We start from the raw sequence: 23,093 nt of genomic DNA, 5'->3' as shown, positions 1-23,093 counted from the left end.
GTGATTTAAGTGGACATACTATTTAAATACTAAATATTGTAAATGTTGTTGATTTTTCTTTCAAATCTGTAGCATGGAATTCTGAAGAAAAATGTCAGTGTATTTAAAGTTTGGACATACTCTTGATCCTTTTAGTTCAAAACGTGTCTACGGTATGCTTGGAATTTTCATTTTCGTGCGTTAGAAAAGTTTTCGTTAATTCGATCGCAAGCAATTCATGGTCACCTTTTCTTCCTTAATTATTTTTCATAACAATTAAAATTTTGCAAGTCATTTCCATATAAAGTAAGAAACAGTGTAATGTTATTTTGTTGTCTGTAGGGGAAAGAGTGGTTTGGTGATGATGGCAAAATCTTAGCATTGCCCAATCCAATTAAGCAGTCTCTTACCAGGCCTCCCATATTCTCACTGGAAGAAGGCATTGAACCAGAACTTGAAACGCTGTATAGAAAGGTAGGTATATTTCATATATGTTGTTCCTGAGACCCTATATCCCAGTTCCCTGCACCAGAAGCCTTGGTGAGCTGAAGGGCTTTGTGCTAAGATCTGCAAGTACCGCTTTATGGGGCTCCACAAACACTGCTTTCTGCGTTTCACTTTTTCAAATATATTCCACCTGTATTTTTCTGTAAAAATAATGCACACAGAAGGATGAAGAGTTTAGCCAGTAATACTGCTTAAAATAGTAAAGAGACAGAAAAAGACAGTGCATGACAAGCTTCAAGTCTGTGGGTCACGAAGGTCTTTGTGGGGCCCCCTTGGATAGTCTCATGCCAAGGTAGCATAGCTCCAGTGTTAATACATGTTAGTGTATCTGTCAGACTCCTCAGGGCAGGAGCTGTTGTCAGACTTGACAATCAGGGCGAAGGTACTCTCTGCAGTTTGAGGTAAAATAAATAGTTGTGCATGTGCATGGTTATTTTGTACTGATGAAACTGCTCTAAAATAAGCCTTTATGCACTTCAGTCATGCAGAAAGCATCTTTTTTTGAGTTAAGTTGCACCAGTTCAGACCTCTCTTTTTTTTGTTTTTAGTTTTTTCCTTAACCATAGTATATCTGGCCTCCCAAACAGCAGTTGCAGCGTGCAGTCAGCACAGATCCAAATGAGTTTCAGTTAAAACCTTTCAGCTGTGTTACATGCACAGGCTTTAATTGTTCTGTTTATCAACTCTCTTGCACCCCTGAAAACACTGTCACTTTTTGTGCTTTAAAGTAGATTGCTCTCTTGGGATGTGAAAATGTTTCTGTCAAGCTGCTGTTGATGCAGATTTGAATGTTGCCCTTCAGCTTATGCTGGTTACAAACATATCATTCTCAGGACACATCTGGTACCACAAATCTGTGCAAGGTGTTCCTGCCTACAGGGAAAGAGGTTGCTGCCTAATAGATAAATTAAGCCAAGAGAGCTTATGTTTCAAAAACACCATGCTTACATGAGAAGTGACATATAAATGCCCAAATCACTTTTGAAACTAGGGCTTTAAGCTTCATAGTCATTTATAGTTTTCTTAAACAGACAAAAAGCATGAGGAATGCAAAGCTGTTTCTTTCTGTAATCCTGGTGGGGCTACTCCCTCCAGGAGGGGAAAATCTGACTGCGTTGGCCCTTGCTGAAGGGCACAGTATGAGGCACACAGCTATTATGGTTAGCACACAAATATTTTAAAGAGGTATATTCTTGTCCATTCCTGTTCTGCCACTGCTCTGAGCATGTGCACAGACAGGCAGGTTGTGCCCTGTTAAAAATTTCGAGAAGAACCTGTATATGGAAGGATCAGGTAGAATAAAGTCTTTTTCCTGGCCTTTTTACTGATCCTGGAGAAAGCTATGCAGCAACTTAATTGCCCTCTCAGTTTCCCTTTTTCTAGTTCTTACAAAGGACCTGCAATGAGCACTACGTTACTACCAACTTTGTCTTTTATGGTGCCAGAATATCTCTAATAAATTTATTCTGCAGCATTTAAAGAGGGGATCAGCAGAAGTCAGGCTGGAAAGCAGTCTGCTAGCACTGCTAATTACCTCCTGCTTGCAATAAACTGAAGATATGTGCCACGGTTGCCTTTAGGCTGCACGGAGTTGAGATAGACTCTTTAAACTTTGTCGCTGAAAGTTTTCTCATTGGGCCTGATAGATGTGCGTTTCCATGGCGTTAGAATGGGGAAGCAAAGAACATGTTTTCCCTTTTGCTCAACCTAAGTTATCTACAGGGAAAGCTGTTCTGAGAGCTGGATTGTCTCTCTTAAAGGTGAGCCCCAAGAGGAAATGAAGCAGATTCCAAACCAGCAGGTAAAAGTAGGACTGGTGGGCTTTCCCTTTTCCAGTCCAGTGTTGTCATTGTCATTGCTCAGCCTAAGCAAAATCTTCAGTACAGCCAGAACACTTCTCATTCCATGTTGTTTTGCCGAAATGAAAATTGAATGGTTTGAGGATTCCATGTTCTCTTTTATCCCTGAAAATCTTACTGCCCATCTGTTGCCTCAAGTGAATGAGTTTCTCTCAAAGAGAAAGATAACCTGATATGTATTATCAAGATTTTGCTGTGCAGAATACTCCTGGTTGTGTTAGGTCATCCACTCATCAATAAAATAAGTTAGTGCAGAAGCCCTTATGGTTTAAGACTCAAGACTTAGATGTAGGCAATGCTAAATGTGGTGTTGCCCATCACAGGAGCTCTTTGCAAGACAGTTTTATCAGAGCTTCTAAATACACTTTAGTCTTTTTTCGTTTCAGGCAATAAAAGTGACGTCCGCCAATCAGTATCTTGTTGGACCTGGAGATTTTCAGGGACCGTTTCAATTGGATATTGATATTTTGGGACTAATATTTACCCATCATCCGTGTTTTAGCCGTGAACATGTGTTGGCAGCTAAACTGGCTCAGTTATATGATCAATATCTAGCAAGAAAACAGAAGAATCTTACCACGCTTCTCACGGACAAGGTATTTCCATTGCATTATCATAGCTTGCTGAAATGTGGTATGACAGTTGAAGGTAAAAAGCTGAATTTGTGTCTTCAAAATATAACAATGACATTTCTAATTGTATGGCATGAGAGATGTTTTGCCAGAAGATAAAACCTTAATTTCACCTATATTGCTGTGTGTTCAATGCAGAACTACCTTTTTAAGAGTAGAGAATACTTTGATCTCTTTAAAATGAACTCTGCACAGGTTCTGAGGTAAAAGTGAATATAATTGGTAGAACATGATAAAACTTGCATAGTATTGCTTATATAGAATATCCAAAATGTTTTTCGGTGAATTATAGATAAAAGGTTTTACAGGATTGTGTATAGGGGCTCTAACAGGCAGACGGTGAAAGACAGCATTCAAGGATGGAGAGAGGTGAGTGAAGTTTCGTTTCAGTTGTAGGTTAGGAGTAAAAGAAAACAGTTTTAATTGCACTAAAGTTCGCAAATACTAGTGACCCATTTCCACATATATATTTATGATAGATGCTGTGTTTTAAATGCCTAACATTGTCACATTTACTATGTCAGTCTTGTGTGATGCTTTGTGATCAGCAAAACCCTTAGCTGAACATAGAAACTTTTGCTCCTGGCTCTGCTGGCTGGATGACCTTGGCCAGGCTGCTTACTCTTGGTACTATCACTGCTTCCCCATCTGTAAGTTGGAAATAGTGGTAATGCTCTTCTCTGATGAAAACTTGTACGTAAGAGTTAGGCATTGTTAATACAATAATGCTATCAGCAGGGAGTACAAGAATGTTTTTAAAGCGTTTCAGATTGCTTTTGGAATCCGAAATTTGAAAGGATAATAATAGAATTGTGGGGTAAATAATGTGCTATAGAGCATACCTCTGTCCAGTAGGGCTGATCTGTTAAGAATTAGTCTGATTATTAAGTATATAGCTGTAAGTACAGTTTTTCTATAAATTACAAGTAATGATGATTCTCTACTTTACAAGGGTATTGAGAAAGGAAAAAATAATCATTGTGTGTAAGATGATTATGTATAAATATAATGAGGGTCGGTAGGTGCTGTATGGATATTTCTAAATTTCTGTGTCAAACATTAGCTTTAACTCCTTGTGATAGACAGATATTTCATACAGTGTCTCAAAATAATTCCTTGATATACTTCACCGGATCTTAGCTTTGAAAGATTGACTTTAGTTTTCTGTGAAATAGAGGGAATAGGATATTTGAGTTCTCTAGGCTTTTTTTGCAGGAACCTTAGTTTGGAAGGGATTTCGAGTACTTCCACAGTATTTAGTGAGAATGTAGACACCTGCATAATATACTTTTCGTAAACTCGTTTTACTGTTACTTTTTTTTAGCTACAATCCTGCTATTGAGGCAGTTTTAAAACCTGTCTCCTTTAACAGTTATTTTTAACATTCAGATTGTTCTTCAGCATAAGCAACTCTTTTTTTTTTTTCTTTTTTTTTTTTTCCCCTTCCTTAGTGCTCTTCTCCTCATCCACCTCGCCTGATGTTTGCTCTTTCTCTCTTATGATACATCTCATCATCTCCTTTCAGTCTTCGTTTTGGCAACCTAAAGAAACTGAATTTTCTATCTCCCCTTACAAAACAGGCTATCCATGCCCCAGATTCTACTAGCAGCGTTTCATGCATTCAGTAGTTCTTTCTTTCAAAATTTATTTCAAAGTCTTTTATACCAATGGGATTATTCTTGTAGATCCTGTGGTTGCCCATGTCCTTTTTCAACTCTGCTTACTACTGTCCGGTTATATGATCTCTCTGACTTGATAGATTTTTAAAAAATCTTTGATCCTTGATTTGATTTGTAATTTCATGTGCCAGTTGTTTCTACTTTGAATATAATTGCTATTATTTCCTTCAGCTCCATTGAACATATCCCACTTTTACATTCAGCATCATCCTTGAGGAAAAACTGCAGCAATGTAGTTGCTAAAATTTTAGTTCCTGTTCTAGTGCTGATCTTTCTCCTTTTGCCTAGCCAGTCCTTTCCATTCTGTTCTTCACAGCTATGCACTTTTTCTGTATTTTCCTCATGTAGCTGTCTATCTTCCAAGTGCTCGTTTGATGGGTATCTTCAAATTTTAGTTGCATGTGCAGCTTCTTGTCTCCACTCTTATGATAAGCTCCAAAAGTGCATTTGAACTCTGTTATTATTCCCAGTTCTGTCATGTCATTAGACCTTCTGTTCCTCAAGTTGTAACATGCAGTATGTTACGCTTAAATACTTCATTGCAGGTGCACAGCTTCTGTAGCTGACTGAGCAAATCCACTCTTTTTTTTTTTTTTTTTTCCCTCCATTTTCTGTGGTTACCTTCAGCAGCCCTTTCTGGTCCTGCCTTTTATAGAAATGTTTTGCAAACTCCCTTTTAATGCTCTTTGATTGCTGAGCTTTCTGAATAATGCCTAGGTCCTGGCCTCTTGTTCAGATCCGTCACAGTGAACTAAGTCAGTAAGCTTCCCTCACGTGTCTGGGGTTCAGGTTACAATTTAATCCTAAAAAAAAAAATCAGCGAGACTCACAGACTTGGCAAAACCATAACCCTGTAAATAGAGAACAGAGACAATTTAGAGTTTTCTGTTACGTGGTAACTGTTCTGTTCATGTCAAGGTGCAGTACATAGCATGCTCCGTAAATGTGACCGTCTGTTAATTGTTTGTTCATTTAAGCTTCATGCTTTGAGGAATGCTGTGCAAGGTAGTGTGGATGGTGGTGATGCTGCTGTTCCTAAACCTGTAGCACAACAGAGCATACCTGAATACAAAATTGAAATCAGGTAGGTACAGGTTCATTAAATCACTGGTTTTTTAAAACTCTGTTCTTTTTCTCTTTCTGTGCTGGTACAGAATGTAAATGCATGCCGGACTTTTAAACTTTACTGTAAAGAGTTCTAGTTGTAACTAAAAAACATCCATTCAGGTAGAATTTTGAGGGCTTAAGAATTCTTACTGGTGAGTAAAATACTATGAAGAAAATATAACTTAGGCAGAAATCTTAATGCAGGAATGGTTTAATTTGGTTACTTGTTGATCACCTAGTAAATATTTACTGCTGCATTTTGTACAATTAAAATAAAATTAAACTGAAGTTTGAGTAAACATCACTCGGAAGCCTAAAGCTCACACAACAATGCAAGTGACATAATTTCTGAAGAGACAAAAAAGTTAATTTTTCCCTTCCTCCTTTTGCTCGTTACACATTGGCATCAAAACAGAGTTCTTGACTCACTTCCTAATTCTTAGGTATGTTGATCATGTTTTCTGCCAACGGGTTAACGTGCGTGAAATGGAAGAATCTTGTTTTACAAGGTTACATTTATTGTTCTTGGACAGTAAATTGAGAGTAAAAATATATTCCAGTCTTCTGGTTTGGTAGTGAAACGTGGTATTAATTTTGGCAGATGGACAATGTTGAGCTGTAAGTGCAAGTAGTACGATGAAAAGTTACTTTGGAGATGTATGCTGAACAGCCATTTAAATAGTAGATACTTAGTAAACATAGTTTATCAAAATCCAAAGGTGTGTCATACTGTATTGCATTTAAATAAGTAGAACTTTGAACTTAAGTAGGGGCTCACCTCAGTAATGTTTATAGCAGTATTACAATTTCCAAATTTTTTTTTAATCACGACTCCACTTTCAGCCTTCAAGTCTGTATCAGCTTACAGTTACGCATCCACTAACTGCTCTTAGTTTGGGAATTGCTTCTTCAGATTTCCATCCTTCAAGTATGTTAACTTGCCACATATAGTATCCAAGCACAGGCTTGCTATGAGTTGCCACTGAAGCAGTGGCCGTCTAGAACGCTACTCACAGAAGGTCGTGCTTTTAAGAGTGGAGGTAGCTGAGTAGTTCACAGGGGATTCAAAAGAGAAGCATGCCTGAAATTCATTCTCTCCCCCACGTTTTTCTGTTGACTTGTTAGATACTTCTGTCAACGTGGGATTCACATCCCAAAGCCATTCAGGTGCCAAAGACTTTCTTCCATAAAGGAGTGGCTTTTTGTTTGGTTGGATTTTTTTTGTTTATTATTTTAACACATCTACTGGAGGATTAGGGCAAGAGGTGTGCAGTTACCATACGTTGCCTCAGACACAGGAACTCTCACCAGGGGAGGCATGAGATTTAGTAATGAGAAGGCTCACTGTGAGAGGGAGGTTCTTGGATTTTGGCACCAGCTCTGAGGTTTGCTTAATAGTTAACTGTAATTAGATAAGATATCCAGAAGGAATATTGTAAGTGTTTTTCCAGGTCTTGAGTGCTTTAGTTCAGTGTCACACCATTATGAATCAGGAGGAACTCAGCTGAAATCCGTGAGATCACAGTGTTGCATAAGTAATGTGAGATGAGTTTGGCTGGGATTACTTTAGGGCTTTTCATATCTGTAATTCTTTTTGGGTCCAACTCTGTTACTGGAAACTTAGGAATGAGAGTCTCAGACAAGCCCAGGAGTTTTTACTGCCGTGGTGTCCAGTCCTAATTTGGAGTACCGTACTGGTAAAAGTAACTGACCTACCTTTCCCCTCTTGGTGAATGTAGCACACTCACAAGGAATTACAGATGTGAAGAAGCATAGCGTGGAAAATCACCTTCCTCATTATTTCCTCCTCCCTCCAGTAGCACAATAGCTGTATACTCTTTGCAGTCTGTGCAACAGAGCTATAGTTTTTCATCAGTTTGAGAGAGGAATCACTGCATTTGAATGCAGGAGACTCTTGAAAATTAGCAGTTTCAGCGCTATTGTCCTCATTTGCTGAAGAGGAAGCCAATACATGCTGTGGATTGCAGCTCTTCTGGCTGATGCATTTCAGCAGAGATGGTTCTCTCAAGTTTTCAGGTCTTGCCTCACAATAGGATACATTAGATAACAGTTATGGCTGGCCTGTACCTCCCGGTACTCCTCTAGCTTTCTTTGGTAGACAAAGAAGGAAAGGTTGCTAAGCTATATGGGTAAGTACTATTCAAACTACTAGCTAAAGAAGTGATGAAGCTACTCATGTTACTTTTTGGAAAGTCTGTATTAAATCTTTGTTTTTACTAACTTGGTGCTTTTAAATAGTATAGGAAGTATTGCTTCTCTGAGCTTTAACTCAGCCTCTCTCTCTTTCACGTTCTTTGAATGTTACAAATAATAATGTTTCAGATTGCTTCATTTTTTAATCATATTATTTTTTACTAGACATGTTTAGCTACCTAGAGGATGCTGAAAGAAGTCTTTGCTTGTGCTGCATAGTCATTTACATCGTTTACAAGTGTGTATTGGTGATTAAAGGTCTCTCTTACGTACAGATTAGAAGGTGAAAATGGTTCCAAGTATGAAATAACCATTCTGAGGCCAAAAAAAAGCCCTGCGAATTTTGTTTGTGTTTGGGATCTTGGAGGGCTGTGAAGTGATTTACATTAACTAGCCCTTGCCTATGAGGTAATGTGGGATACTCTTACGATGTTGGGCCAAATGATTCTCTGCATAAATTTTTTTTTATTGGAGCTAGAAGCATGCTAATTTTAAAACATACTTAGTAATATGGTTGTTAATAAGCATTACTTCATATCGGCAGTGTAGGTTTCCTGGGCTGTTGTTTATATGCATTGACTTTGGAAAAGTTTTTGATGATATACAGCCGTAATAAGGATTTCAGAAGATTTTGAGATCTCTAGAGAACAAACTGTAACTGAAGTCAAATCACCCGAAATGCAAGAGACTAGAGTGCAGATATTAAAGGAAACCAAATCCCGTCACTTTCACATTTGAGTTTTATGCTCAATTTTGTAAACCTCTTCAGCCATCAATCAAATAGAAAAGCACATCACTTGTCTAAGTATCTCAAGTTTTCACTGTATTGTTCTACTGAGTTATGTAGCTCTGATTTTGTACGTATGTATATATATTCCTAGGCAAACAAGAAGACTTCGTGATGCTGAACAAGAAAAAGATAGAACGTTGCTTAAGACCATTATAAAAGCTTGGAAAGAAATGAAATCCCTTCGTGACTTTCAGAAGTTTACTAACACACCCATGAAACTTTATTTGAGAAAGTATGTTTTGACAACATTTTTCATACTTCATTTGCCAACAGTGGAGTTTTAATGACATCAGTCAAATCTGGGAACTCATAATCCCAATGTGAAAGGTGCAAAGATAAAGATTTGACTAGTATCTGGCACTGATTGAGCCTGCCACTATTTTTTTTTTTTTTTTGATTTTGGGGAAGCGGGAAGGTTAATTCCTTCCTGTGACAGTAATTACTTGTTATTTTTCTAAAGGATACTAAGTAAAGAAAAAAATCATTCATTTTGGATGGCAGCGATCTGCCATCAACTCTGCTAACCTGTCTGTGCTATTAATTTTCCGTACAACACGCTTTGGGTGTGATGAAATTAGCTCATACAGAAGTAGACTTATGTTGTATATTAGAAGCTTAACTGCAGACCTTTTTATGTTAGCTTATACAGCATGTTCATATCATTGTTTTGAAGGGAAGAGGTTAATCGGAGATTAGATGAAAAAGCATATGAAGCAGAAATTCAGGCTGAGATAAATGAATTATTAGAAGAATATATGGAAGAATATGAAAAGAAAATGGAGGAATATAAAACTGAGCTACAAGAGTGGAAATCCTGGAATAAGGCACAGGTTTGTTTAAAGTTTACAAAAATTACCATGTTACTAAATATCTTCAGATTTTGTCCTGCTGGTGTAGAAACAACTTAAATGTCAGGATGGTCATGCATACATGCTTTAATTTATTTATATTTCTTTGGATATGTTCTTTTTACTTAGGATTTGTTAGTAAATTAATTGTTAATGAATACATTAAAATGGCATAGGTTTCTGTGGAGTATTTGCTTCTCTGGTATTGATTTTCAGCACTTTATCTGTTTTTTTTTTTTTTTTTTCTTTTAATTAAATTAAACAGTTTACCGCATTCATGTTAAATTTGTGTCCTTATGACAAGGAAGAACATATGGATAAAATTTATTTCCTTTGTGAGCAGTGAAGGAAAATAGTATAGGATGTTTCTAATGATCAAGCAGTCAGTGTCATCAGTTGCTTAGCTAAATATTTGAGTCAGTGAGAAAAATTATATGTCCTTTCCTTACCTCCTGCTGTTTTGCTTATGGAGTCTTAAATCACACAGTGGGTGGTACTTCCAAGTAAGCTGTCTTTCCGTGTAATCTATATGTCTGTGGGAGGAGGACCTGTCTTGCAGCTGTCTAAAGCCAAATGTTTATGAACACTAGAGTTCTGTAGTTCAGGAGAAACCGAAAGGCATGTTGTGCCCTGCTTCTTTTATTTGTCTGTTCAGCACAGAGAAAGGGAGATGGTTCTGCATGTGCTGAAGACACCACTAGGCTAAAATGTTTCCAAACGTTCCAAGGTTTGTGGCACATGTGCATTCACTTTGTCAGGGTGTGTACGGACAGTACGTCTCAAGGAACTTTGGCTGCTGACTGAGCAACTTTCCTTCAATCCTAACACGATAAATAGGGTCGCTCAGGCTAAATGAGAAGTCAACTGCTAGCCAGAACATTCAAGAAACACAATTTTTTAAATTATTTGGGATGATTAAACAAATATTTTATTTGAAGCACATCATGTTTTTGAAGGATATCAATGGAACAAATTACTGAATTCCAAACCTGTGAAGAAGGACTGCAGAATGAGAGAAATCTTTTGGTATATGGTGATTTTTAAAATTACACAGTCATTTCTCACACAATGTTCATCACTTGTGAATCATTTCAGACAAGAGAAAAGGCTATACTGGTTAAAAGAAATTCGGGTAGAACACTATTATTTTTATATGCAGAAGTCCAAGAAGAAAAAGAAGAAAAAAGATCTTCGAGAAGAAGAAGAATCAGTAGATGACTGTGGTCCGGGTGAGGAACCAGTAAAACCCATCCCACCAAAAATGGTCGGTAGCCTGGAAATAGAGCAGCAAGTCAGAGAAAAAGCTGACAACTTTAGAAGGAAACCTGGAGAGCCTATTTTAATTCCTGAGTTAGTCCTGTCAGGAAGCATAACACCAAGTGAGCTTTGTCCTCGGTAAGATATATTTTGGCCTGCAAAATAGTTTGTTGTAATACATAATTTCATCTTGATCTTCTTTTATTATTTATTTATTTGATTTTTTTTTTTAAATGAAACTTTAGAAGTCTATGCTAGTCATTCTATTTAACCTAGTGATTAAAATGATAAGCTTCTGTTTCTACGTTTACACACGCAATTTAACATATACGTAAAAGATTTCAGTCATTTGAAAACTGCTCCATATCATATTGATTCAGCAAATAGCCTCATCAAAGAATATTTTTTGGCTGTTCTACTAGCACTGACTGAAAATTCCAGAATCTTAACTGAGTTTGATGTTAGTGGTTGTGCTTTTGGGGGAAGGGGATAGGAAGAATTTTTTTTCCCTTAATAACTCTCTTAAGTGGAGGTGTCTCTGATGCATCTAAAATTTGACATATTCATTGTAAAATAATTTTATGTTCATGAGAAGATGAAACAACTGTTAAATAGTAGTTCTTAAGTCACTCCTGTATAGTGGCAATTTAAAGAAGAATAACATCTTTATTTGATTGACTTCTGTTCTCTTTGAGGTATCAGATTCTCATCAAAAATAACCAAAGAAAAAACTGTTGTTATAATGGATATGACAGCTTGTTTGACATATTTACAGGGCAGAAGTTTTGCGACGAGAAGATGTGAAGAAACGATCATCATTTATAAAAGTCCTTTTCAATTCCAAAGAAGTATCAAGGACTGTTACCCGACCGATAAGTTCAGACTTCAGAGTTCACTTTGGACAGATTTTCAATTTACAAATATTCAATTGGCCAGAGAGTTTGAAACTACAGGTAGATAATGATATATCGTAGTAAGTTTTAATATGAAACATGACGCCTCTTGTAATGCTTGTTTTTGCTTTACGGTACTCTTTTGAATTAATAAATTCTGATTAAATATGAGGAAAATTATTAAGTAACCAGGGCATGTAATTAAATATGTTTATGGGGTGGCCTCTTAACTTCAGAAAACCTGTAATTTATATTGCAGATAAAATAAATTTGTTCCAACACTGTTCTCTAGAACATTCTTGTCCACACAGTAAAATCATCATAACATTTGTAGAAAGAAATAGTTATTGCTAGTAATCTCAATTATTACACTGTTATTCAAGTTAGGTGCCGCTAAGCCGAAAATAAAAAAAAAAAAAAACACTCTAATATGAATAAGTGACTGAATGATATGAATTAATTTATTGCAGAGCCAGTAAAATATATTTTTAAATATAGAAATGCATGGTCAGGATCCTGTATCTCCTGTTACATGACTTCTCCTGTTAGATAATTCATCAATGGTAATTCAAAGGAAGGTGTATTCCCTTCTGCTGTGCGTTACGCAAACGGAAAGAGATGTGCAATAGTGCTGCTGCTGTTGGTAGAGTGTTTCCTGATGCACTTGGATTAAAAACATCGGAATGGGGAATAGGAGGAAAAAGGGCCCTTATGCTGACCTCTACTCAAATCACTCTAAAACCAGCCAAGAATGAGGGAAGCAACCTGCAATACTCACAGAATGGGGACTACGTGCCTTACCTTTTTACAGTAAGGATAGATTGCTGAGACAAAATCCCTGCTGCATCTTCACTTGATGCTGGTGACTGTTAAAAGCAAGCTGGTGAGCGGTTACATATTTTACGCTGATGCTCGTTAAAGCCTAGAGGTTTTTGTACTGTTCTTAGGTGCCTTAGAAAGACGAGGAGGATATACTTTTAAAAAAATTCATACTGATGAGGTAGTTGTTGGTAACTGATATGTCTGCTAATTGTATGTTTTAAAATATAAATGGATACAATTGTTTTAAATCTGAGTTATTTTACACTTCAGTCATAATAAAACCTTCTATCTGAATATCCTAAAATATGCTTTCTGTTTTATATTGTGAAGCATTTAAGTTTTTTACTGTCTTTGTGACTGTGGATTTTTCTAGATATATGAAACAGTGGGTATTGGCAGCACTACCTTGCTGGCTGAAGTGTTCATACCTATTCCTGAGACTACGGTTCTGACAGGCAGCGCTCCTATCGAAGAAATAGAATTTAGCAGCAATCAGCGTGTGATGTTGGACCACGAAGGAGTTGGGAGTGGTAGGATCTCTGAGTGTTTCTCAGTTCAGTGCTTCGATGTTTCTCTTTTTTTTTTTTCTAAAACCATGTTAAAGTAACAGGCTGGTCTAAGTTTTGGAGTGAATTCAGTTAAGAGCGTTTACAACTTCTGCGACTAAATCATAAAATAGTCATTGTTCTTCCTATTATTACTAAAACTTGCTTTGGAATTTTTGTCTTTCTCTTACTCATTTTACCATATATGAAATAATTTGTGCGTTTATTACTTGGCTTATCGTATTAGTGGACCTGTACTGGCTATAGAAATTTTCTTAGTGTTTAAGTAGTCAGAGTTCTGGCACAGAAGAGCAAGCACATGGTATTAATCAGTATAATTCTACCGATTTTAATGTTTTAAACCAGCTGAAGAACTGACTGCCTAAGTGCATATGCAGATGAATTTTTGATCTTCCTGTTTGCTTTGACATCCTGTAAAATGCTTTATCCCTGGGACTTCAAAATAGAAGGATAAGATAAGGAGGAGGTTTTTAAAAAAAAAAAAAAAAAAAAAGTGGAATAAGAGTGATATGTGTTAGCACACAGCTTAAATATTAATTTTATATAATAGATAAGCTCAGACTGCATTAAGAGATGACTGACTTGCATACATTTGCAGTACAGGAAATACAGATTAGATTAAGAGCGAAAGAACAGATAAAAACCTGTAGAGGAAATTAGCATGAAGAAAACTGTTACGACAGATGTGTGTGTAAATGTCATTGACCATAGTGGCTGTATATAGAATCGTGTATCATAGATCTTTGGGACTGACTTGTCAGTCATGGCTAATTCTTTTGACTCTGAATTTCTCTTTCCTTAATAGCAGCATTAGGCTGGATCTGAAGACGACAAGAAACGTTATCAGATATTTTCATAGAAATAACATGCATCTGTAAAGAAAAAAAGCCTTTGGCTCGTCATTAGAGAGAGAAATACAGTTGAAAGAGAGAATATTTATGAAGCATAGTCTTTTCTTCCAACCGAAACTGGAAGTGTTTCTCCAGGCAGAATGGAATTTTTCACTCCTTTTCCAGAGGAGAGCCCTCCCCTGTAACATGCAGCAAAATCAAGTTGTTTCACATTCCCCTACTTGCATAAGGGCACAGGTTATCTGACTCACTATGTTCAAGAAATAATATTTTTTAAAAGGTTCAGATGTTACATGTTTAAATGCATAAATACGCTGCCTTGCTTTTCTTCTTGTGATAGGTGTGTCATTTTCCTTTGAAGCTGATGGTAGCAACAGAATGACTTTAATGACCTCTGGGAAAGTATCCAATAGTGTCTCTTGGGCAGTTGGAGAAAAAGGAGTCCCCTTAATTCCTCCAGTTTCTCAGCAAAACACAGGAATTGCAAGGTAATACGATACAAATTCTCAGTAATACCCGGGAAACAGATTATTTATTAGTATCTAAAGAATAGATGACTTTTATAATCTAGAATCGTCATACTTTTTTTTTCCCCCCTAGGTTTAGAAACTTTCTCCTTTGCACTGTAATCCTATGCAGATATTTTAGGGTATGCCTTTTTGGTAAAACAGATTTTTGTCAGCAATTTCATTTTTTATCGTGAGACTCAGAAAATATTAAAAGTTGAACAAAACACAAGCTAATTAATTAGTTTTTATGATATTCCAATAGAACATGTAGGTGCAGTCCACATTTTTTCTTTTTTAGGGTAAAGAACTTTCCTGTAATTGGCTTGGTAAGAACAGACATTCCAGCTGTTTCTTATCTAAACTGCATGTGGGGAGGCTGTTGGGACACATGCTTTAAGTGCCCTCAGCCACGGGGGCACAGTCCCACAGGGTCTGAATGCAGAAGTCAGAGCAGCAGGGTGCTGGCAGCAGGGTCCACCAGCAGCCCCAGGTACAGTGAGGTGGTAAGTCAGGCCCAGGATCCATCCAGAGAGTACAGCCAAGAGCAGCAGAGGATGAGGCCAGAAACAGGGCAGGACACAAAGCTACAGTGTAGGGCTGAGAGATCCATCCAGGAGATGGGCTAAAGTACTTGAGACATAGTTCAACCAAGAACTGAAGGCCCAGACCTGAGCTTAAATGGAGCTCTTGAACCCATGGTAGGGGGAGGATGTGAAGGCCTCAGGTGAGGCTGGTGAGGGCTTTTAAAGCTGACTGGTGCACTCAGGGCTCTGACAAATACGCTGGAGCCTGGATATAGGATTTAGGGGACCAGTCCACAAGCTTCCAGTGTATCTAATTCAACGTAAGTATTTGTCCACCTAGGCATTTCAAGCCCAGCCTAGAGAGACTACCTTTAAAAACCAAGAGGATATATTTTAATGACATACCCAGTCAGTGACTGGCTTTTGCTGAGACTTGCAAAAAAGGATGCAAACTGTAAATCTGGGAAGTATGATTTGTCAAAACTTTTGTGTTAAATTGCCTCACAACCTGAAAGTCAGCGTCTTACTTTCTAGTAATCAGCAACCTGGAATTGTATAGGTATGTCATAAATCTTTGTATTAATAAACACTTTATGTCATGGAAAAATTGCAAAAACTTATTTTCTGATTGTAAGAACGTAGTCAAATTCTGTGCTTCAGCTAGGGGTGCAATTGGAAACACCCTGAGAAAAGCAGATATCAAGTTCCCTTTCGCTCAGTTCCTTTATTTCGTCCTCACTTTCCTTTGCAGTTCATCACTCCCTCAGTTGCATAACTGCAAATTTTAGGACATTGTGTTATAAACAGAATCATAGAAATTCCATAGGTTTTAAAAAGCTGACTTCTCCTTCCCTGTCACAGCTCTTGTTTGGAGAGGGCTTTTTATTATTGTTGCTGGGTTTTTTTTTTTTTTTAATGAATCGTTTAAGTGAGCTGTTTTACAGTGTGTTCACACAAGGAATGGCATCATTTCAACTGAAAGGGCAAAAATGATGTACGGGTGGGAATGATACCTTTGGCATAGTGGAATTTACTATTCAAGATGTGGTGGGGTTTTTTTCCCCCCCAAAATTGTTTCAATATTTTTTTCCTATTGCAAAGTCATATCTACTTCGCATAGAATCATCTGATATCAATTCTGTCTTTGTAGCGCTTTAAAAAATATTGATGCCATTGCATCCATTGGCACATCAGGCTTAACTGACATGAAGAAATTAGCTAAGTGGGCAGCAGAAGCAAAACTTGATCCAAACGACCCAAACAATGCAGCTCTGATGCAGCTGATCACGGTAAGTGGCTTTTACAGAGCTGTAGGGCTAGAAGTAAAATGGCTATAAAAATATGGATTTATTAATGCAGTAGTATTCCAGTGATGAAAAACTGATATATGGAATTATTCAAATGGATTAATTTATGAATTAAAAAAACTAGGATTTGAGTTTTGTGTTTTCTTAGATGGCATGAGCATTCCCAATGTACTCGTACATATTAAACAGGTAATTGCTCGTTAGTGGGAGCTGTATGAAGAGATTTAGTGTATTGTAGAAGTTAGGAACTGAAGTTGCGTAAATGAATCACTTTTACAGGAGAGCTTCCAAGTTTACTCTGTTAAAATGTTCCCACTCTGATATTTTATTTAAATTAAGGGGAAATAGAATTTTAGTATTCTACTAAATATATTCCTTAAGTATATATTCTTACGCACTTTACTTAACGAAAATCTGCTTTTAAATATATAGCCTTTCATTCTCTGCTTGATCCATTTTAACTGCTTTTACTTAAAATGAACATCCTTGCAATATATGTTTAAGTCTAACGAAAGTGTATTAAAGTGTATTATAGACTTCTCTTGCTTGATATCAAAATGCTGATAGTTACTTGTCTAACTTAGGTTGCCACTAGTGGAGAGGCACATGTTCCCGATTTCTTCAGACTGGAACAGTTGCAGCAAGAATTTAATTTTGTTTCCGAGGAGGAACTTAATAGATCAAAGAGATTTCGACTCTTGCAGCTCAGAAACGCGGAAGTGGCCGAGTTTCGAAACTATAAGCAAGTCCCTTTGCATGAACGAGAAATCAGTGAAAAACTCTTCCAGGTAAGTTATTTGAAGTATGTTCTCTAGTAAAATATCTTACTTTTTTTCTAGTTTTAATGTCAATAATATTATAACTTGTAGTATATTCATTTGGTCCCTTAAACGATGTACAGTTGTGCTGATACGGGGGAAAAAAAAGAGAATTTCACTCCTTCCATCTTTTCTACTATTATCGTACTCTAATGAGAATAGCTTCCTTCCAATTAAATACTTACACAGCTATACTGTGGAGGAAGAAAAATAAAATACAGCAACTGCTGTAGGCACGAATCTTAGAAGATTCATTTGAAGGTGACTTCAAATACAGAACGGTAATGCAAAGGTAATTCAGACCTGGGCTTGTTTACTTTTGAGCCCCTTCTATGGAGAGTGGTGGAATCAATGAAGCTAGCAAGAACTAAAACCTTTTCAAGTTTTACTTGAACACCGGATGTAGGAATTTCTGTCTCAGTACATTGTTCCAATTAGCTTACCCTGTCCTTGCCCAACTGTGCATTAACTTACTGAAATGCAAGGTGTACATTTATTCCTTGGGTCCTGGCTCAATAATCTTTAATCTCAACTCCATTATTAGCGTTAAGTCACCCATTCTTTTGTTCTTTAGCAGTTTATGTGGCTAAGCAGCATTTTAGTGTGTTTGTTGCCTTTGCAGGGTCAGAATCATCCTGGATTCTAGCAACTGCTATTTTATCCCTACTTTCCCTGGCATAAATTTCTTTGAAGAATTCCTTTTTTCCATTTCTTTTGGATTATGTATTTTTTTAAAAGGTATTTATTAATTCAGTCGGTTCCAGGTCTTCACAATATTTTTTTTTTCCTTTTTCAATTCCAGATTGGTTTTGTATCTTTTATTTGAAGATGTACTGCCATTTTTAATGGGCACTTTTGGTCCAGCTGATTTTACTGATTAGTTTTGTTCCTTTCATTTTATTTTCTGAAATTGAAAAACATAGTTAAAGAATTGTTTTTTCCATCTAGGGTAAATTGAATATACCCATGATCACTCATTCCAAGTTCATTTTATATAACGTGATCTTTTTTAATGTCCTTACTCTAGCCAAAACTAAATTTAAATGGTAGTGCTCCTACTTGGTTCACTAGCAATTTGGAATTCTAGGAATCTGAAAATCCCTGGAATCATGCAAATATTGTTTGGAAGGGCTCTTTGGAGGTCATCTAGTTCTGCTGTCCACTGAAGTGGTGGGAGTGTTGCCAGCGCTAGATGAGGTCAGCTATGTGTTTGTTTAACCAAGTCTTGAAAAGCTGTAAAGGAGAGATTCCACAGGCTTTCTGGATGACCTGTTCCAGTGCTTCACTACCCTTCTACTGAAATTTTCTTCCTTGTGTCCAACCTGAACCTTCCAGGCTATATTTAGTGGCCGATGTCCCTTGTTACATTTTTCTGGCAATAGAGAGAAGAGCTTGGCTCCCCCGACTTCAAATAGTTGCGGGTAGATACTGGATTGCTGTTTAATCTTTTCCTGATCAGACCAAGTCCAACCCTTTCTCCAGATTTGGGGTTTCCAGTGCAAGGAGGACACTGACATGCTGTAGCAAGTCCAGCACAGGGTTACCAAAATGTCCTCAGGGCTGGAGCACGTGGCATGCAAGGAGAGGATGAAAGAAGTAGGTTTGTTCAGGCCTTAAGAAGGCAAGGCTAAGGGTGGATCTGATGGTTGTCTTCAAATACCTATGGGAAGGTACAGAGAAGACAGAGCTGAACTCTTCTCGGAGGTATTTAGTGATAGGACAGGAGGCAATGGACACAAGTTATACCAAGGGAAATTCCAGTCAGTTAATATGAACAATTTTTTTCACAAGAAGTGTATTTAAACACTAGAACAGGTTGTCCAGCAAGTTTGTAGAATCTCCATCCTTAAAACGTTCGGAATTTAACTATCAAAAGCCATGAGCATCTTGAGCTAAGCTCTCCCTACTTTGAGTGAAGGGTTGGATCACATGACCTCCAGAGGTTTCTTCCAATCTACATTATTCTTGGTTTCTGACCTCTTCTTGTATGTCATGTACTGCAGGCTTCTGATGATGTCTTAGTAGTCTTTTAGTGGACCCTGTCCAGTTTCTCCACACGCTCCTTAAACTGGACACAGTATTTCAGATATGGCCTCACAAGTGCCAAGCTCGGGGGGCTAATAATTACCCTGGTCTGTAGGCCATGCAACCCCTAACGTAGCCCTGAGGATGGTTAGCCGTGTTTCACAGAGAACACGTTGTTAGCTTATGTTAAACCTGGCATCCACCACAACCCCCGTGTTCTTTTCAGTATGACTTACATTCTGCTAGTTGCTTTTCAGTCTGTATCAGCGTGGGGGGTTATTCCACCCTTGATGCAGAATTTTGACTTTTCCTCATTGAGATTTCAGTTGTTCTAGTCTTGGTTTATCAGGAGCCCTCTGAATTGTTGTTCCATCATTCGTTACACTAACCACTCTCCCTGATTTAGTATTATTGGCTAATTTGTTGAAGGTGTATTGTGTCTTCTCATTCAGGTTGTTAATGAAGTTACTGAGTAATACTGCTCTACTATCAACCCCAGGGGTACTACAGGCCACCAGCTGGACATTGCGCTGTTGATCACTGCTGTTAGAGCTCAGTTGTCCATCCAGTTTTCAACTCACCTAACAGTCCATTCAGTCCATGCAAATCCATACTTCCTCAGGTTATCCCAACCAGGAATAACTACATCTACCTAGTGACAGTAGTGATATTTTCAATCTATATTGTACTTATATTTCTAAATGACAAAATCTGTAGTCATATCTAACTCTGATCATGCACGTTCCCGTTATTATGCCATAAAATTAGCTTCTACTTTTCTTTCTCAGTGTGTGTTTCCCCAAGTGATTATTTTACCTGTCCTATCCAATGTTTTTTTCACGGTCTGCAGTACTAACATCCAGTACTACTGTGAAATCACCTTTTGCTTTGTATTTTTGGCTCCTTGAACACCACATACTCACGTTCAGTCATGCTTCCTGATTTAAGCATAAAAATCTCTCTGTGACCACAGATGCATTGTCTCGGGGCGAAAGAGGCTGTCATCCATACCTGATGAACCTGGCAACATGGCCATAGGTTTTTGATAATTCAAGACTAGATATTTATGGAATGAACAGAATGTTTTGATGCACTAACAGAAATAAAGCAATTACAAGTAATCTTATGTCAAAGGGGAAGCATTTCAATTTGGGGTGCTCAGCAGCAGAGTCGGGACCAATCAGTCTGTTTCTGAATATCTGATTTATCAGAAATTCATGATAGCCCCCTATTTCTTTTAAAAGTTCTTTTGATATTAACAGAAAAGAATGTTAATGATTAGTGATTCAGTTCGCAGTAAAGAAATTTCTGAAGGACATAATGCATGTGCGTGTATTAGATGTTCAGTTCCATCATTGGACTTCTAACCTAGTCATGATTCGATCTACCTAAAAATTAAGATTTCTGGCTCAGAAGAACTGTCCTTGTTTTACTTTTTTTTCTGGTCTGAACTGAAGTAGTTCAAAACCACCAATATTTCCTATGCACTGAAAAGTCAGATATAGCTTTATTTCTAAAATAATGAAACGCTGTGTTTCCAGAAATTAATTTGCTTCCAGGTCCCTTTATCTCAGGGGAAAATTGATGTTCTCTGAAGTATCAACAGTCACAGAGTGAAAGGAAGATCAGTTTCGCTGTGTAGCTGCTATATGGTACCTAGGATCTATGGTTCTAAAACCAACTTTATTTGCAGACTGCCATGGAGCTACAGATCCTGGAAGTCTCCCTGGACTTCTAGGTTCCATATTTTGTCTGCAAAAACTAAGAGTCCCTTTTCCATCTGAAAATTTCAGTCAGCTGTAACGTTTCCTTAATTTATGAGGCATTTTTCTTCAACCTCTCAAAATTCTTTGAAGAAGAGTTGCATCTGTCAGTACCACTTTCATTGTAGTTCAGAGGTGCACCAGAAGAGTGACTACGACCCTGAGAACTACTCCTTCACCAAAATTTTCTGCATGAGCCAAGTGCTTCTGCTGAAAATTTTTCTTGTGGAGGTTACCAATATTCACCTCAGTCCATCAGTTAGACTTCACAGACTCTGTTATCAAATGTCAGGCAAAGCGAAATCCCACATACTAGATGATTAAAGAGTCTTCACTTTCTTACTGTATATAACTGAAGATTTTATGGTGCTATTAAATCTCTCTGTTTCTTGAATATAGCTTAAAAATAGCTCATTAATTGTTTCTCAGCAAAATCTCCCACAAGCAAAGTGCCTTACAGTGTTTATGAAAACTAGTTATATATATTAAAAGGCAGTTCAAATTTCAGCCCATCTTCCATGAAGACTGCATCACTTCTGTATATAAAGGGCTCTCCCTATTGCAGCTGCAGGAAGACGAACCATTTCCAGTTCAAATGGGATTTCACTTTATGGCAGCAGGGCAAAGTCCAGCTTTAAAAAAAAAAGGAGAGGAAAATTTTCAAAGTTATTTTTAGTAATTTAAGCCACATGAATCGCATAACATAATGGAATTCTTGTCTTCATTCATAGAAGCTAGGCAGTGCTATTGCTGTATACCTCAGCATTAAGAACAGGCTTCTAAACTTCTGACACCTGTTTTGGTGTACTCTGATTTATATGTTAATGAAATATTAACCATTTTTCTTGTATGTAATAAAGCACTGGATATATATAGCAAATCACAAACTTTGGTAAATATCTTTAGGACTATGAGAAAAGACTATGTGAGAGGGATGTGATTGACAGCAAACATTACCTAGATGCACACAGAGCAATTGTTGCCAACTATCTACAGAAGGTAAGCTGCAAAAAATGTGAATCTATATTTCTTTAAGCCATGCGTTGTTACTATGCGTGGATGCTTCTTTTTTTTTTTTTTTTTTTGCATGAATATTAAGAATTGGTTCATCCCTAAACATGACCTACAGATGTCTTCAGAATGCCAAGTTAGTCCTGAAAGAGGTCTAATCAAACAGGTAGAGGTTTGAGCATACCTGATTTAATGTGCTTGAAAAAGATACAGTACTCAGAATGAGAAGACATTCTGGATTGTCTTAGCTGTTCTATAAGTTATTTTTCACTCCAGTGTCCTAGAGACTTTCTTCCTTTAAGGTACTGCTGTGTCCCAGGTATTCACTGATTTCCCCCTTCTTCCCTTTTTGCCATTAAGAATTGAAATTATTTCTGGGAGAGTGGCCCTAACCACTGTTTTGAATCATTTAATGCAATGCAATGCAGAGAGTATATCTTGTCCTGTGGCCTAAGGCAGAGGGCATATCTTCCATCACGTTACCTTCATTGTTGGATTATCATCTCCCCCTTATCTTGGCTTAATTGTTGTTCTTAATCTGTTCATTCTGTTAGGTTGGCATTCTTTTTAATCCTTAGTGAAAAAAACTGAGGAAATGTTGGTCACGTATCCAGGAAATGTTTGCAATTTCAGAGTATTTTGGCAAAGTAGGGAGTGATAAAAGCATGACTGTGGATTTACCAGTACTGGAAAAACTGAAAGGTATAACAAATTTTTGGCTAGCTGGCAAATGTCCAAGATGAATATGAGAATAAGATTGGTTTGATGTGAGATGTAACACATTGCCTGTTAGAAATACTGGTTCATAAAAGAATCAAAGACAATGGAGAGCGATTAAATCTTCCAGTCGAGTCCAGGTAAATGCTAAAGCCCGGATCTGAATTGGTAATATCAAAAGTTTTTAACGAAGCTTTCAAGTCTGTGTCAGCCTCTTATGCTTTGCGTGGTATTTAGATGTGTACTTAAAAATGCTGTTTGTACAGTATGCTGAATAATAGTACTGTATTACAGAGTAACATGCATTATAGTACCTATATTTGTCATTTTTTTCAGATGAAATACAAGTCAGTCTTACATAAATAACACACTGATATTTGACACTTTCATAAATTGTCAGATGTGCTTAAAAATT

At 37.3% G+C, this 23,093-nt stretch overlaps 1 protein-coding gene across 5 annotated transcripts in view; it reads left to right on the top strand.

Moving 5' to 3' along the window:
• Positions 1 to 23,093, top strand: part of CC2D2A (coiled-coil and C2 domain containing 2A) — a 66,827-nt gene that overhangs the window by 20,164 nt on the left and 23,570 nt on the right. For all 5 annotated transcript variants that reach the window (XM_068943341.1, XM_068943340.1, XM_068943344.1 and 2 more), the window contains 12 exons: positions 322 to 453; positions 2,732 to 2,941; positions 5,634 to 5,740; positions 8,859 to 8,999; positions 9,441 to 9,597; positions 10,775 to 11,010; positions 11,648 to 11,825; positions 12,961 to 13,117; positions 14,345 to 14,492; positions 16,188 to 16,326; positions 16,929 to 17,132; positions 21,857 to 21,949. In XM_068943341.1, coding sequence (XP_068799442.1) covers positions 322 to 453; positions 2,732 to 2,941; positions 5,634 to 5,740; positions 8,859 to 8,999; positions 9,441 to 9,597; positions 10,775 to 11,010; positions 11,648 to 11,825; positions 12,961 to 13,117; positions 14,345 to 14,492; positions 16,188 to 16,326; positions 16,929 to 17,132; positions 21,857 to 21,949 — 1,902 coding nt within the window. The remainder of the gene's footprint in view (positions 1 to 321; positions 454 to 2,731; positions 2,942 to 5,633; positions 5,741 to 8,858; positions 9,000 to 9,440; positions 9,598 to 10,774; positions 11,011 to 11,647; positions 11,826 to 12,960; positions 13,118 to 14,344; positions 14,493 to 16,187; positions 16,327 to 16,928; positions 17,133 to 21,856; positions 21,950 to 23,093) is intronic.

The sequence above is a fragment of the Struthio camelus genome, chromosome 4, assembly GCF_040807025.1.
Source record: "Struthio camelus isolate bStrCam1 chromosome 4, bStrCam1.hap1, whole genome shotgun sequence".
Taxonomy (NCBI): domain Eukaryota; kingdom Metazoa; phylum Chordata; class Aves; order Struthioniformes; family Struthionidae; genus Struthio; species Struthio camelus.
The sequence above is the reverse complement of the archived record's forward strand: the minus strand, read 5'-3'. Positions and strand labels throughout refer to the sequence as shown.